At 51.5% G+C, this 17,166-nt stretch overlaps 1 protein-coding gene across 3 annotated transcripts in view; it reads left to right on the forward strand.

Annotated features, from left to right (window-relative positions):
* Positions 1 to 17,166, forward strand: part of BCOR (BCL6 corepressor) — a 71,873-nt gene that overhangs the window by 5,165 nt on the left and 49,542 nt on the right. For 2 of the 3 annotated variants that reach the window (XM_029603164.1, XM_029603166.1), the window contains exon 2: positions 16,475 to 16,605. In XM_029603164.1, the coding sequence (XP_029459024.1) occupies positions 16,520 to 16,605 (86 nt within the window). In that variant the 5' untranslated portion in view covers positions 16,475 to 16,519. Of the gene's footprint in view, positions 1 to 15,969; positions 16,284 to 16,474; positions 16,606 to 17,166 lie in introns of those variants that run through there. The other variant, XM_029603165.1, reaches the window with a different exon arrangement.

The following is a 17,166-nucleotide window of genomic DNA, read 5'->3' on the forward strand; positions in this document are numbered from 1 at the left end:
GCATCTCGGCAGTGCAAATGAAGCCCTCACGTTTGAAAGTGGAAGGAGAGAGGGTGAACAACATGGCCATGCTTTTTTTTTTTTTTATAATCCACTTATTCTGATTCCTTTAGAAGGAACGGAACCGTTTAAGGTCCTTCACTCCCCAAGGATTCTGCTCTCCAACGTGTATAATATTGTGAGCTCAAGAAGATATATATATATATATTTATAGGGCATCCGTGGATGAAACGGAAAATCTCCGGAAACTGTAATCTTAATGATTTTGTTTCCCATAGGCCCATAAATAAGTTTGATTTTTATTGAGCCGGGTTTGTGAGTGGATGGGGGTAGGTGTAAAGGAGGCTAACAAAAGAAAATAGGGATGTTCGAAAACCAAGCTGTAGTATTAGCTACAAAAAAAAAATTAGGAAGGGAAGTGCACATGAGTACATCTTTCGCGGTAGCAGAAAAGGTCTAACAGTAAGGTCCTCAGCAAACGCGATCTGCCGTTAATGCGCGCTAAGAAAAGAGATTATGGTGGGGGGAGCGCGCTGCCGGCCTTGCTTGACCCTCGGGACAGGCGTTCTTTCGCGTTCACGTGGGTCTGTTCAGATGGCTTCTAACGTGAGCCTAGCTCGGTTACTGAAGCCAAAGCCTAGCACCAAGAGTAAACAGTGCGCACTGTGCGATCTGATGTGGGAAGGAGGAAGGGACCAGCCTGGGTTCTCCTCCTCCTGGGGGTTTTGTCTGCAGTAGCGGAGACGAGGAAAAAGTACTTTGATTGTGATTGAGCAAATCGGACAGGCAAAGGGGGGAGTGGGTTACATTTCTGGGGCCCCCTTTTACAAAGGGATTTTTTTTTTTTTCACCAGTTAGGCCGAAGTTACTGTCGGGCACTTTCCGATTACTTGTCCAACTCCAGGGAAGGATGTTTATGCTTGTATGTAGAAGATGTTTTTAGTAACATTAATTGTTGATGTTTTCGTTGTGATCTGCCTTTGAACAATTGTTGCATAAGGCGGAATAGAAATGTTTTTTAAATAAATAAATAATATTTTTGTAGGCCTCATTGAAGAACGCGGCCCAGTTCCCAAAATAAGAGCAAAGTTTTACTGCACGAGATCCTTGAGTTGCAAAACAGAATCTCGAAACAAATGCCGTTCCGCCTCCTGCTCCCGATGAATTAGACCATTAGCTTTATAGTGGCCACATGCACTTGCCACTCTAACCTTCCCTTTTCTATTCCTCTTGCCACTGCTCCCCTCTTGTGCGTCAGATTCTCGCTTTCATGTTTCTCCTTCTTTGAAAATCATCTTATCCCTTAATGGATATTGGTTGCCGTATGATTAAACATGCGAGGAAGTCCGCTCGGGAAAGATCCTGACAGCCTGAAATATAATTTGTGATCTGGAAGACGGTTTCCAGTATAATCTCATTACGCACGACAGACTCCCCGTGTTATTTTGTAGAAGGCTGACAATGATCAATTTACATTGACCTGGGCTGGCCCGGCTTTTAGATGGTAATTGCTACATTGATTTTGCATGAAAAAGGGGAGACTTGCTAAAATTAAGGACCGGAAGCTATGTGGAAAACCAAATTTATTATGGGTACAAAGCAGGGACCTGTTAGAGCAAACAGATTTTCAGGTAAACCCCCCCCCCCCCTCTTGTCCTGGGGTAGATAGAGGGTGGGAAACGATATAATAACCCTTTCATTCGAATGGAGCACGTCCTGCAGGAAGGGATGGCTTTTGCTCTTCTGTTTCCGCTTCTGTTCGACGAGATGCCGGGTTTCCTCGGGTGCTGGGGCCAGCTTTCCTCCCGAGTACCTCGCCAAACCTGGAAGCTGATACATCTGTGTGCAATATCTGTCTGCTTCAGTAAGGCCTCCTAGCATACGCGAGTCGGGTGTTTTGTTTTTTTTTTTTTCTTCTAGGACCACAAGGCCAATGATTTTTTTTTTTTCCAAGGTAATTGGCTAGGAAAGGATAGACAGCTTTTTATTTATTTAATCGGGTTTTGTTTTCTTTTTGCGTGAAGTGGGTTGAAGGTTTGTAGTGACTGTGAGCTGGAGAGCGGCTCTAACCTCGCTCACAATCGGTCGTATTTCAGATCCACAGACGAGTATGAGTGGTGAAGCCCAGTGAAGAGAGGAATCCTGTATTTAAAAGTATAAATCTTATTTAAAAAAAAAAAATAAATTGTGACTAAAAGCAAAGGGCAAGAGCGAAACATCCCCAAGTGCCTTGTGAGTGACCTGCTCCAAATGCCAACCCACTAATCTTTAAATACAAATGAGCCTAAAGTTACAGCTACAGTAATAAATAAGGAGCTGAAAGCCAGGCTTATGCAGAGAGTTTTTATAGCGCTTTCGGCTGTATCTTTGGGATCCGAGCAGGTTTTGTAAGCAGAGCAAAAGCCGGGTTCTCCCTGCAGTGCCAATGAAGGAAGTGCTTTGCAAAACGCACCTTCCTTTCCCTCCCCCCATCAGTCTGTGGCGAAAGACAAGCCAGAATAAAGAGTGTGTGCTAGTGTACTGTTTTTTTTTTGTTGTTCTGCTACCCTGATGGTCCCATCCTGGTTCTTTCCCTTTGGAAAGAACCCTCTATATAATATAATTCCACAAAGCCAGGTGTGCCGATTTTTTTTTACTGAGCTTAGAGGGATTTCGGAGCTCCTTTTTTCTTTTTTTCACGTTTTATTTGAGGGCAATATGCCAAGATTGCCGCTACGCCCTGGCTGGCTCCTCGTAGCGCTAGGTAGAATGTGCAAGGTTCATTGGGAACAAGCGGAGCACAAAGCTTCCTGTCTGTGTTCAAAGGGCTTTTATAGCGAAAAGGGGTAGGGGGCACTGGAACTGCTGGCCTAGCCTCCTCTTTATGCACAGCCAGATGCCTTGGACTAGTCCAGGAAGTCGGCATTAAGGAAATGCTGCTCACGGATTCACAGAGAACTTTCTCGACTTCAAACGAAACTTGCACCGAGCGCTGTTGTAACTGAGTCCTAATTCTGCTGAACCTGCATTCCACACGTGTGCTTCACAAATGCTCAGTTTTAGTTTCCAATCCTTATTTTTGTGTATATTTGCAAGCTGCTGGGGGGGCGGGTGGGCTTGCAAGCTTAAAACGTTTTGTCCCATATGTTTTTAATATTTTGCGCGTTCCCTCTGGTAGCCTGGCTGCTAAAAATCCCAGACCTGAGGCTCTAGTGGTGAATCGAGTTTGGATATCGTGACAGTCATAGCAATGAGTATCATGGGCAGGAGGTCACCGGGAGTCCAAGGATCCCCAGACAATGTAGATTCATATAGGAACAAAGGCAGGTTCTGGACGTCTGACGTGCCAACTTTGTTAAAATAGGGAAATACATAAATAGGATCTAGTGTAAAGCTAAAAGTCGTCATGAGAAGAAGGAGCCTTCATGTTCGTACAGTAAATACAAGAAAAAAGGAGACCGGTATGGTTTTGCAAAGGTGCAAATGGAGGAAATATAACAAGGTGCATTTTTTTTCCCCAGATATATTAATGAAATAACGCGTGGGATGGTAAGACTGCAAAAAATGTGAAAGGAGACAGGGAAAACCAAAATAGCTAATTTAAATGCTTTTGTACAAGGTTGGTTGAATAAGGGGTTAGGAAAGGATGACCGATAAATCTCAGGAGACAAATAGGTTGTAGTTCACTTATAGAAAATAGTTTGCGTGGAAATAGCAAAAGTGAACGTAGACACAGCAGGAGTGGCAGATGAGAGAAGCACCAGGTCTGGCAGCTTCACAGAAAGAGAAGTAAGGACGGGTCTGGGAAATGTATCTATAGGCCAGTTAACCTTACCTCGGAGGTGGGGGAGTAACTGGAGACATTGCTACAGGAAAAGCTAATGGTGTATCCTCAATCCTGCAGATCACAGGATCGGGGGGGGGGGGGGGGGGGGGGGGGCAGGTGATTTTATTACCAAGAGCTCTTGGTGAACTCATTTGATGATGATCTTTGACTGGGTGACCAAAGGGTTATATCAGGAGTGAGCACTGAATGTGGTGTACTTGAATTGGGCACTGCTCTAGGCAGGAGATTCATTAACGAGCCTAGAGGATGGGAATAAATTAAAAAAAAGCTAAACTGGCATGACGCGGCAGTTCTTACCCTTAAGAGAAACGTGGGGGTAACCTGCAGGGTGCGGCAGTTCCTACCTTGGGAAGCTTGCTGGGCAGACTATAGACCATTTTGGTCTTTTTCTGCTGTCATTACTATGTTACTGTGTAAGCCAAGCAGCCTAGGAGATGCGTCCTAAGGTGTTAAATTGGCTTAGAAACTGGGTGAGCAATGGTAAGCAGAGTTAATGCAAGGAAAAAACAGTTTCCAGGAATAAAGCTTGGGTCCAGCTTTATTTCAGAAGTGTAGAAGGGACAATCAGAATTTTTTGGTTGACGATACTAAGATCTGATATAGGGTGGACGTGTGAGATGGGCTGGCAATACAATTTTGAAGAGTGGTTGAAAGTTTGGCAACTACGCTTTTTTTTTTTTTAAATGCAAAAAGTGCAGTGGCATGAACTTGTGATGCAGAAATACCAGGATACAGTACATGATGGAGGAGTATTTGTGCCTATGTTGGGGGAGGGGGGTGGAGCTCGGAATGAGATCCCAGGGTGGCCTCACGTTTGCCGGCTACTACAGCAAAGCATTAGTGAGGGTCAGTGGAATGATGAAATCAAACGATAATGCCTCTGTGCAAATCATTAGGGAGACCCTCTCTGAAACACTGTGTCCAGTTTTGGGGGTGGTATCTCCAAAGGAATTTAGACAGACCAGAAAATCCAGAAGAGAGCTGCCAAAATGGTGCATAGCCCACACCTGTAAGGCATATACTGGAGGAGATAGGATAGAACGCTTGAAAAATACTTGGAGGGCATAAATAATGCATAAGAGGAAACACTTTTCAGGAGCCAGGAAGTTTTTAGAGCATGGGATCGTGGTATGGGACTGAATGGGGTAGATTCAGAAATAGAAATAAAAAATGTGAAGGCTCAGGAGGATTGCGAGGGTCCATCTGGTCTGCTCAGCGTCATTATTGGTGCAATGCCACAGGCCTCAGCTGATCTCTGACTTTTCCCCCCTCACAACTAAGGGATCCTCCGTGCTTATCCCGGGCTTTCTTGAATTCCATTATTGCTTTTGTCTTCACTACCTCCGCTGGGAGGCCATTCCATGCATCCATTACCCTTTCAGTGAAGAAATATTTTCTGATGTTACTCCCGAGTGTAGTCCCTGGAGCCTTATGCAGTGACCTCTTGTTCCAGATCATTTTTTCCTCTGAAAAAGGTTTGCTTCTTGTACCTGATTTATACCTTTGAGGTATTTGACTGTCTAAAAATATTGCATCAAAGAATGGGTCCTATATGTATGGAAGATCTCTCAGCTGGAGGCCTGGGGATAAGCATAGGTAATTAGCAGGGAAGTGGGGGTGAAGAGGGCATGGATGAGGTCTGCAGTACTGTCTTGGGGGAGGAAGGCAACTTTGATGGGCCTTGTGGTCAGTTCCTACTATCATATTCCATATTGCTATGGGATTTCAGTTTTACAGTTTTGGGGGAAAAAACGTTATAGAAAAAGAGCAAAAGGATTAGCTAAAGTTACTTTGTCTAACATACGAATATGCAACAAGAAATATAAGGGATCCCTGTGCATTTACTCAAATAATGTTTTACCAGTTTAATTAGTTATATCTGGTTTTGTAAAGAACAGCTCGATATGCTTGTGGGAACAGATAAGTAAACCTTTTGTGAAAATGATGATGTATTTTCCTCCTAAAATTTTGAGAGGGAAACTGGACCTTAGGTCAAGTTTGCAATATTAATTCGGTGAAAGAAAATGTTTTGCAGTAACCACCGTGAAAGGGGGTCGATTAAAAAAAAAAAGTGCTTTCTGCTCCCTGTTTTCTTGTCCTCCTTTCTGAGAATTCCCCTCCCTCCCCCCCCAGCCTGCTAATTAATACAATAGGTACTGGTTCTTGCATCCCAGCATGAGTCACCCACGTCGATTAACACAAAAAGACGCATCTTCAGTCTGAAAGAGCAAACAGAAATCAACGCGGTCCGTCCATAAATCAGGGCGACCTTAACAGGTTAGGGGCAGATGTATGCAGTAGCCCCGAAAGAAAAAAAAAAAAAAGGTGCTGACCCTCGGCGCCCGGCCCACCAAGAGTTAAAAATTCTTTGAAAGGAGACGCAAGGCAAATACTTGTAGCGATACAATAATCTATCGCGCAGCAAGAGATCCCGTGTGTGGGAGGGGAGGGAGACCTTCGCCACGTCGTGAGTGAGAAGTAATGTGCTGGATCCATAAATGCATCCACTTAATGTACTATATAGGCAAGGAGAGTAAACGGCCATGGCTCGTTCCCTTCAGCAAAGCGGGCTTCCTCCTCTTCCTTGCTGTGCAAAGAGCCAGCACAACTTGTAAACCAGCCTGTAAAAACTTTAAAGCCATTCCTCCCCCATCCAACGTGTAGGTTGGCGTTTGCGTTTTATGTCACTTGGGGTTGGACATGCAGACACCCCCCCCCCCGGGTACGTGGCTAATCCAAGGAGCCCAGTTACACATCCACCGAGCGAGGTAGAAATGTTAATTACGACCGTTCTTCAACCACGCTTGGTGGTGGCAGCTGGAAAATTCATTCGGGCTTCGGAAGCGAATGGCGATGTTTGCACTAAGCGGGCCTTGTTACTGCTAGCGCCTTTTCGGCTTGCACTAAATGGTGGCCGCCCTTGGAGTGTGTGGCTGGAGGCACTACCCCCTCCCCCTCTCCCGTATGTATCTTATTCTGAGCACCGGGATTTCCCTTGGTTTTTTTTTTTTTTTTTTATAATTGGAAGAGCGCCAGTAGTTACGGTCTCCGCGACTTCAAAACCAATGTATTTCTGGTGCTTGCTTTAACATTTCCAAGTATCCAATTATAAATCCGCAGTTTACCCCTATTGTATCTGTGCATTTATGGCAGCCAAAGTGAAGAATAATTTGAAAGAAAAATTCTGGACGTGTAAATGAACACCCCCCCGCACTGGCCGAAGCGGGCGGAATGTGTGCAGAGAGACGTTTCAAGGTTAGTGCTGGGATAACGCGAGCTCTGCCGCGCGGTGCGATCTCCCCCCCCCCCCCCCGGATTCAGGCACAGGCAGAGAGTGGGGCCTGGCCAGCTCAGGTTTCCTGCTCAACTCCCGGAGGAGAAGTCAGCATCTGATTGAAGCTACACTTGGTTTCTCGACTCCCAAGGGAGGCCAGCCCTGAAACACGAGAGCGCTCTCCCCCCTCCCTCCCCTCCCCCTCGCTTCCTCCCTCCCTCTCCCTCTCGCTCTCTCTGAAGGGCTTTGTGCTGGTGAGAGAGAGTCGGCAGGCACGGATCGCTGGGCTCTTTACAAGAATGCGTTGTAGCCTTTTGCTGACATTGTTTCGCTGGAGATGGCTTTTAGTAGCGAGTCGGCAGCGTTTTAGTTTTCCAGCCAGCGGAGGCGGAAACCCTCCGGCCCCGGCCTGCAGCCGAAGGCGACGCTGTTGCCGGGGGTGGGGATCGCTGCAGGTCTTCGGGCCCCATTCCCACCCGTCCCTGCCAGCTGCGATCTGCTCGCCTCGGAAGCCTTGTTAGCTTCCAGGGCTCGGCAGGAGACGCCTGGCAGACCTCTGGCTTGTAGCCATGCATATTCCATTAAGCGATTCCAGGCGGGATTTGGGCGAACTCTTTTTTTTTTTTTTTTTTTTTTTTCAACTGGTGCCGCCACCCTGGCAAAACTTTCCTGTGCATCAGTAAATAAGGCTTTTCTATAACGATGGAGGTGGTGGGGGGGCTTGGGAAGGCAATAGTAGGAACATCTCCGTGGAGAGGAGGTTGGTCGTAGTTTGTCACAAGATCGCAAACCTGTTTCCAGTAAAAACAGGTGAACTCCAGCAAACTGGGTTTTCGGTTCGACCCAAAGGATTTGATGAAATGTCATGTCCTCTTCCAGCGCGGGCCCTGGATTCCCTGAAGCTTATAGTCCAGACAGACAGGGAAGGAAAACGATCCTTGATAAAGTGGGGCCTTAATAACCTCTGCACCTAGGCACAGCGGGGGGACGGCCTGGAGCGAGGGCAAATTTTGGAAAAATCCTGTTTCCATGTGGGGAACAAATCTTGGGAGTATTGGATTTTTTACTTCATTAGGAGCTTGCAGGGTTGTTTTTTTTTAAATCAGAGAATCGCATCAGTTGGTGGAAGGGTTTCTTTTAAGGACATTATTATTATTATTATAATGAGCAGCTGGAAACAGGACCAGTTTAACAGTTCTGCCTGCAGGGCGCCTGTGAAAGCGGCTCCGTGCTGGACGGGTGGAGCTGGAGAGCGACCTGGGCTTGGGTTCAGGCTGACCTCCGGCCCCCTCTCCCGGGATCACCGGCCGTGCAGCCAGCCTCCAGCTCGGGCAGAAAGTTTATATCCAGATCTAATGTCTTTAAAATGAGCCTTCTATGGTTGTTTAATTAAAATCTATTTAAAGACTGATTAGGCGTGTAATTTGCGCTAATAATGGCGATTATGGAAACGTTCAACCTGACTGGGGGAAAGGCAGAAAAGGCGCCATTTTGTGGCCGGAGGCCTGGTGTCCGGGGGGGGGGGGGGCAGCTGCGGCCGATCGCGGGAGAGCCGAGAAGGTGACAGCTGCGGAGGCAGCTCCCGGCGCTCCCACGAAGCTCCGATCCGGCCTGCTCCCCCCACCCCCGCCGGAGCCGCGGCGCTAGCCCTGCGTTGTCTGTTGCAGGAAGCGGCTCGGAGCGTCTATTTATAGCGCGCCCCTGCTCCTCCCGCGGGAGAGGCGAGCAGCTGAAGTGTCTGCCTGGGGCCGGGGAAACGGAGGCACCGGGCGCTGGCAATCGCTTCGAGATTTGTTTGGCTGCTCGGGAGTTTGCGTGGATTTCCGAATAGGGGAGGAGGGGCCACGAGCAAGGAGGATTCGGGAGAGCACAAAATACAGGACAAGATGAAAAGGCAGTCAGAGGCAACGTACGCACGTCTCGTGCGATAAACGGTCTTGGGCGGCCACCGTGGGGTTTATTTGCAACTCGATTGCGCCAGCACTAAAGCTGACGTTTAAATGTATAAATCGGCACTAACGCAGCTTTTTCAAACGAGGTTTCATTCAGAGAAAGGCCAAAGGCAAATGAGCATGTTTTTATAGACCCACAACACGGAAAACCTTTAGTACATCAGACTTTTAGTCATGGGGCCTGCTTTACCCGGGTCCTGCATGCCAAATGAAACAGGTGGACTGAGGTGTGTCCCGGGCAGCCAGAGCTGAAAATATCCGTCTCCGCTGACAGTGGGATCGCGGTACAAAAGGCCGATAGTGCGCTCTCCCCCTCCCCCCGTCCATCTTAAATGATGCTGTTTATATTCATTGTCAACCTGAGGAACGGGGGTCAAAGGTCTTGAGTCCCTCTACCAATTTATCTAGACATCCAGATTTGGTTTTAAATGAAATGTTGGGTAGAAAAAAATTAAAAATGACGAACCGCTGAGGATCTATTTTTGGCAGGCTCTTAGCACTTTTTTTTATTATTATTATTAACATATTAAAGCACTCCGGAGGGCTTTGGGAGTGAACCTCTGCCCCAAATATGCTGTGTTTTTTTTGTTTTGTTTTTTTTTTTTCTCATGGTTACATCTTTAGAGTGCTTCACTTGTGTCCGCAAAATACAATAAAGCATAATAGAAAAGTAATTTAGATGAGGCTCATTTGTACTTTGTGTGTATGCGCCAGACACACGCGTTACCGAGGGCTCCGTGGAATCCTCATCAGGTAGCGCGCCCGCCTGCCTTAGGAAAGCCGTTGTAAAGCAGATCTGCAGGGCTGAAGCACAGCGGGCTCCCTCTGTGTGCTGGTAAGCAAGTTGAAATGAGTTAATTCGTCCAGTTGTATGCGCTGGGAGATTGCAGCACTCTGCTTTCTTGTTCAGTAATTACCACTGCGGGCCCAGTGGCCTTATCACACCCGAGTGGTTGCGGCGAGGCCTTATCCCAAGGGCAAATAGCTCCAGCCACAGCGCGCTGCCTTCGTCGTTCCAGCTTCGCTCTTCTGCCAGGTTTCGCAGGCAGAGAAATGGCAAGAAACGCGTTGTGTAATTACGAGGAACAATGGCCTGGGAGCGAGAGGACGCGGGGAAGCTTCAGTGAGCTCCTTCCCTTGGTAGTTGCCTGATTTCTCCCTCCCCCAGTTTTAAATGCGAGGTTTTGACCTCGGCGCTATTGGGCTCGGATTCATCAAGGGATTTTTTTTTCTAGTCTATGCCCAAGACAACAACCGTGGTGGGCCCTCGTTCAGAAGCAGAAAACGGGACTAGCAAGCATTTAAACTGTTTGTTTTTTTTTTTTTACTTAACGTTTGAAGTTAAAAAAAAAAATATATTTTTTTCATCTCTGGTTTTCTAAGGAAGCTGGAGCTTGTTTCTCCCGCGTAGCCTTTCCCTTCTGGCTATGAGGTTTCTTTCTTGCAGTTCATTTCGCATCCTGTTTCGGGGAGCTGGAAGGGGGGGGAGGCTCGGCAGCGGTTTAATCGCGGCCGAGTCCCTTTGAAGCGCTCTCTTTCTCATTTGGCCTGCCCCCACCCCTTTCAGGAATGGGGCTTGCAAAATCGCCCGAGACTTCGAGCAAAGGTGGAAAGAGGAACGCGGCGAGGAGCCTCGTCCAGATCGCGGCTTCCAAGGCTCAGGCTTGCAGGGTGGGGGGACGTGTTCTCCAATTTAGCAAAAAAAAAAAAAAAAAAAAAAATCCATGCAAATGAAGAGACAAATAATTCTTTCAGCGATCTGTATTAGTCACTTGTTATCGTGCTTGGAGGCACAGCTCATTTGCGCGTCTGCCAACTCGTTCACATCTGCTCAGAGCCGTTCAGGGCATTTTAACCTTGCTGATGTTGTGCCGAACTTCTCCGATCAAGATCAAGTAATTAAAGCTCTTAGCGGCAGGAAGAAAGAGAGAGAGAGAGCCCCCCTCTCCACCTCCCCCCCCACGCAGGCCGCGCTGTCTGCAGCTGAGAGGAGGGAGAGCTCAGAGCTAGGGCTGGGGTGCGGAGCGGGGGGGGGGGGGGGGTGGTGAGTCTTTTCTTCTCGAGCAGGCTGGACTCATCCTTATCCCACGAGTTTCTCGTGTCCCGCGTGGAACGCAGCAGTCCTCGTCTAGAGCAAGCAGAGAAGGGGGAAGGCTACTACGTCGCGTGTTTCTCAAAGATCGGGGGGGGGGGGGGAAATATTTTCGCGTGGGATGAGCTGGCTCATTATTTAGTACCTAAGCGCCGCCGCGTTTATTTAATTCCAGCGGTGTCAGGTGAGAAACGGTGTGACCTTCGCTTTCCACGGTACAGCAGCTCCCCTCCCCTCAGTGACCCCCGAAACATCTAACCCGGATTGTTGAGAGCGAGGGAAGGTTTTACGAGCCCGCGCCAGCGGAGGTAGCGCTGCCGCTGGCTTCAGAGAAAATCCACGCGGGGAGGCTGAGCGGAGCAAGGTTAAGATCCGCCGCCTGCGCCGGCCATTTGCTGTACAATGAGCTCTCCGGGGGAAGCGCGATCTTGTAGCCTCCCCCTCCCGTAGAAACTTCCTGCCCGACCCCGGCTATGGGGGCTTCAAGCCGCTTTGCTTGTTTTCTGCATTTTTATTTCATTTTGGCATTGGGGGGGGGGGGGGTGTTTCTGTTTTCGGAAGGCAGCTGTGTACGTGCAATGCACCGGGAAGCAGCCCCCGCCCGCTCATATCTCCAACTCCTCACGGGGCGGGAATCTTATTTTTAACTTGCCAGCAGTAAAGAGGAGATGAGGGGGGGAGGGCACGTGTGTGGCCCAGCCCGGCACAAAGACGGCTCGTTGCCGGGATCACCTGAGCTGCCTGCGGCTCGCTGGCCCTAAAATGGCGCGGGCGGGCGGAAAGCGAGAAATATAAGTACCAGGTGGTGGTGGGGAGGGCTGGGGGTGCCCGGGAGGGAGGGGATGATTTCCTCTAGCTTCCGCTGAAACTGTGAACAAACGACGCCTTGAACTGGCACTGGCAGCGCTTTCATTTTTTTCGGAAGGGGGAGGGGGGGTTCCCCTGGCTAAACACAAACAGAACAGGCTTTAAAGCCGCGGGAGGCGGAGAGAGGGGCCTTTTTGTTTAACCGAGTTCTTGCTTTTGCCGCTGGCTCCTGTCTAGGAGTGGGGTGGGGGTCACAGTTTCCTCCAAATCGCTGCCGCCCCCTCCCCTCCCTCAGCACGGTCACGGACACGCGTGAATCCGCAGGTGTGCTTGGCGATTTGTTTGTTGGGTTATTCTTCAAGGGCTCCGGCTCCTGACACCCTGCAAAAAATAATTTAAGAAATTGCTCTCAGATGCCCCCTCCGGCAAATCAGGTGGTCCTGAACACGCCTCGGGCCAGCGCTGTTATGACAACTTCCAAAACCGGCTGCAACTTTCCGGCAGCCTTGGGCAATTCGGGGGGGGGGGCATTCTCCCCCCCCCTGGGAATGGAAAATGGAAGTAGAACGCAGCTCGGTTCCGGGTGGCTTGTAAGCCCCCCCCCCCCCGGCCAGGCAGCACAGATCACGGGTGCCCTTCTTTGCAAGGCCTCCGCTTCCTTCCATGTTTTGCCGCGAGCGCGCGGTCGGGGGCAGACCGAGGCCGCGCCACCTTTTCAGCCCCGGGGGCGAGATTTGCACACCAGATAGGGAAGCAGGGCTTCAGCCGGGGCAGCCTGGTACTCGCTCCCACCTCCCCGTCCACTCCTACAACTTCTGTCACATTCTCTCCCACGTTCGGTCTCGCCTCCAGTGCCTCCGCCCCCCCACCGCACCGGTCTTCCCCCGACCTCTGCATGTCTGCCGTGAGCCGAGCCTCTCTCTCCCGTCTGCTCGGTGAGTCGGGGAGAGGTAGTGGGGTAAGGATCGGGTGTTAGGTTTGAAGCACAGCCGATGCCGGACGGCAGCGTCCGGAGTCGGAGCTCAAGGCCGACGATCGCGCTTTCTGTCTGCTTTCATTTGATTTTTTGTTGTCGGGGGTGGACCTGCAGCAGATTCAGTGTCCCTCTCAGTTCTGGGCGACACCGGGGATCTCCGCAGGATCACCACTTCGGTGCATTGCTTTTTAAATATAATTTAATCTGCGTTGTGTTTTTTTTTTTTTTAATGAAGCGCGGTACTTTGGAAGGCTTCTTCCGTTTGCAGCTTCTCTGTTTATTTATATTTGGGGTAATTTAGACTTTAGAGAGCCATCTGCGACGTTGGGGTTTAAGATTACTTTGAAAGGTCAAGCGGTGGAAGTAACGGATCGGCTGCCAAAACACTGTCCCCCTTTTCTCCCTCCTGTCCCGGAAAGAAACACGAACGTAGTCACGATTAACTCTGTAAAGTTTGGGCAGTTTTTCGGGGTGGGTGGGGGCGCCAAAATTAATTGGGAGCTTTGGATCGGGTCCCCGGGTGGGAAGCCTTTTGGCTGGGGGGATGGGTGTAGGTTCGGCCCGGTCCGACCCGAATCAGGGCTCGGAGCCGCCTGCCACAACCTCCGGCAGCATCAGCGCCTCAAGGATCCGAGTAAGCAAACAAAACTGGCTCCCGGTAGCCCTGGCAACCAGATAGGGGGCCAAACCTTTGCTTTCTTTTCACTGCACCGCTTTCATTCCCCCCCCCCCCCCGTCCGCAGATCGTCGATGCGGGTCTCCGGTGCCTCGGGAGCGGCGCTCGAGCGGCTTTTCTGGCAGCCGCAGAATGGAAACTGGCGCCGCGCCAGGGCAGCTGGAGGGAGAGCGAAGGCGCCAGAGGGGAACTCGTGCGCCGCTCTCCCCTCCCCTTGCACGCACTATCAGCGCTGCAGCTGCTCTCGATGCAACCCCCCACCCTCACCCGGGTCCTGCGCACTCCGGAGCTTTCTTTTTCTGGCCCCCCGCAGGACTTTCCGAGCCTCGCACGGCTTCTGCCAAACTTCCCCCGGAGTCCGCAGCGCCCAGCGTTGGGCACAAAGTCTTGCTCGTAAAAGTTTGTACGAGGCCATTTGATTTGTGATCGGGGCGGGGGGGGGGGGGTGTAGTATCGAGCAGTCCCTTTCCCCTGCCCAGCGATCTTCACGTGCTGCCATGCCGGGCGTGTAAGGTACTCCGTGCTTTGCATACCTCGGTGTACAGCTCGGTCTCCCACAGCGCAGACGGAGAGTGGCGGTAGATCGGCCCCGGGAGGGGGGGTTCTGGCACAGACTCCGCACATCCTGGCTCTGCCTGGAATTTTAGATTTATTTAATATTCGGTGCCAGACCGCGAGGTGGGGGTGACCTTCACCTCCTGCTAGCGCCAAAGCCGCCACTCCCCCTCCCCCAATGTTAAGCCCTGTTCGCTGCCAGCAGGAGCCGCCCCCTCCCCCAGAAGGGCGCTGGCTGAGAGGGATCCCTGCAGGGGCTGCAGAAAGCTGCCACCTGGAGCGGGGAGAGGGATAAAAGAAACCCTGGCGGCAGCCGTGGAGGGCGGAATGGCGTGCGCTGCTGTGCGATCCGGCGCCAGAAGTGTTAAAAGTCTGCTGCCGGCGCCGCCGTGTGCGCTGCAGACCTCCGCTCTTGCACACAGTTCACAAAAAGTTCAGCGGGGCGGCAGGAGCAGAGCCAAAATACCTGCGGCTAAACATTAACCCGGGGGGGGGGGGGATCCAAGCCCACCCCACCCCACTGCGTGGCCGCCGGACACGCGAGTGCCAGGGGACAGTCGGCAGTGCCAGCCCCGAGAAAAACCCCTTCAAATTCCCGGAACCCACCCAAAATGTAGGTCAGGGGGGGACCCCGAGGCCGATCAAAGTGGGCCGCGCGCTGGATCGCCTGCAACTTCTTTTGCTGGCCAAGAGCTGCAGGGCTGCGGCCCGGGCTTGCCCGGATGAGCTATTTCTAGATTTGGGCGTTGACTGCTTTGATTGTTGCTAACGCGCTTTCCTTTCGCCCCTCGCTTCGTGACGCATAAGGTGTGATTAAAGCTGCTCAACCTCCAGCCCCAAGCGTGCACTTTGCATTTCATCACCGCCAAATGACAGGGACTGTGTAGCCTTTCATTGCGGGAGCCTGCCTGGGAGCTGTAAATGACACGGTCCGAGGCAGACGGAGCCGCAGGAAGGCTCCGGTTAAACATTAATGGGAAAGCCCGACACCCTGCCCTGCCTTTCCCGGCACATTTAAGGGCCAGCTGCACTGACTTTCGCGCATGTGGGGCCCTCTCCGGGGAAAGCGTGTGCTGGACCAGCGACGTCCCACCGACGCAGCCGGGTTTTAATTCTTATTACAGAATATACTGTGGCTTTGCCTTGTACTTGATAAGGTGAAATATATGTTGCATTACCGTTGGCTACTTTTTTTTTTTTTTAATGCACACTTAGCCGGAAAGTATAACAAACACAAAAAAAAATGACCTCGCATTTTACATCCATTATTAATAATAATAAAAACCGAAATGGACCGTCGGTTTCCAAGCGCAGCCAGCCACAAATCTATTTTGAAAGTGCTTAGGAGATAGCTCGGGACGGGGGCTACTCTGCGTGCCCCAACGCCAGCCAGGATCCGGCACTCTGCAGGCCCCGAGCGATCGGGCTCCGATTTCCGAGCCCTTTCACGGGGAGGCACAGCGCTTAGCAGGAGGCTGGGCTTGCTGCCGGGGGGGGGGGGGGGAGCGGACCACCCTGGGCAAAGTGACAGCGCCTTCCAGAAAACGTCAGCTCCCCCCCTCCCCTCCCCCATGCCAAAAATAACCCCCATGCGTTTCTGTTTTGCGGGGGGCACCGAATGCAATTCTCATTCCGTCTGCCCCCCCCCCGGCGCTTCTCTTAACGCCACCAAGGCCCAGCGGCCACATAATCCTCACCCCTGCGCGTTACAGAGGGGTTTCGGGGGCGAGGTGCCTTGCTCTCCCCGCCCGCTTTGCTTCTTAAGCGCGGCGAGGAAAAGCGCCACAAACTCCTCGGATTGACTGTGCAGGAAGGGAGGGAGCCCGAGCTCGGGCTAATGATTGATTTCCTCCCACCTTGGCGAGCTGCCAGCGTTGAATGCTGGAGGCGCTCGCAGCAGCTCCGGTGCCTCGCTTCCCCGCCGCGCTCCTCTTTCTTCTCTTCCTCCCCCCTCCGGACTGCAAGATGTTGAAGATCGGGGCCCCGGACCGCCGCGAGAGCTCGGGGGCCCCCTGGGAGCGGCGCCCGCCGTCGCCTCTGGCTCGGGTGCGCGTGCAGAAGGGGGTGCGGGGCGACATTCGGAGCTGCTTCCCCCGATACGAGTGAGCTGCATTAGGGAGAGCAGGTGGGGATTTAGTGGCCGGCGAGTGGCTCTGGCTGTGGCCTCCCCTTTGTAGGTGGGCGGAGATCGAAGGCCGCGCTGCTTGGGGCAGGCCCCGATCTCTCCTAATCTGCTCTTTCTCTCTCTCTGTTTTTTTTTTCCCTGTACACATTTGCAAACCTCTTCAACTTGTTTCTTTTGTTTTATTGCCGTAGCACAAACCTCTCGAAGAAGGGACGTTGTGATCGGAAACGGACGTCATGCTGTCTGCCACCCCCCTGTATGGCAACGTGCCCAGCTGGATGAGCAATGACAGGGTCCGCGTCTGTGCGATGACTGAAGACAGGTACGGGGGAGGGGGGGTCTGCCTCGCTATCTCTTCCTCCCTCCGCGCACACATCAAGTCACCCCCCCCCCCCCCGAGCCCTGCTGATCGCTTCTGCACCGCTTGAACTCCAGGCCCTCGGTGCTTTGACACAACCCCCCCCCCCCCCCATGCCTACAAGTAAAGCAATGGCTGGAAGAAGCTGATGAGAGAGAAGCGGGTCAAACCCCACCCCCCTCCTCCAGATATCAGTAATGCAGAGATTTAATTACGCTGCCCTCTATTAGGCAATTTGTGAGCAGTCAGGTAAAGGCAGTTAAATACTGGCTGATTGCAGTTGACTCTTCTGGGTATTGATGGATCTTGCATGTGTCAGCCATTTTATCCCTAGGTTCGGAGCCTGTGCTTTCCTTCCCAGAGGGTCCCAAGTCGAGCAATGGCCTGATGTCTGCTTCCTTCTGGACACCCACCCCCCTACTCCTCATAGGACCTGAACACTGTGAAGTTTGCCTTTGCTTTGTTTTTCTGTTGGTACAGAGCAGTGGCAGATTGCAGGAAAATGTCAGCCAGGGGGATTTTTTT

Source organism: Rhinatrema bivittatum, chromosome 5, assembly GCF_901001135.1.
Source record: "Rhinatrema bivittatum chromosome 5, aRhiBiv1.1, whole genome shotgun sequence".
Taxonomy (NCBI): Eukaryota; Metazoa; Chordata; class Amphibia; order Gymnophiona; family Rhinatrematidae; genus Rhinatrema; species Rhinatrema bivittatum.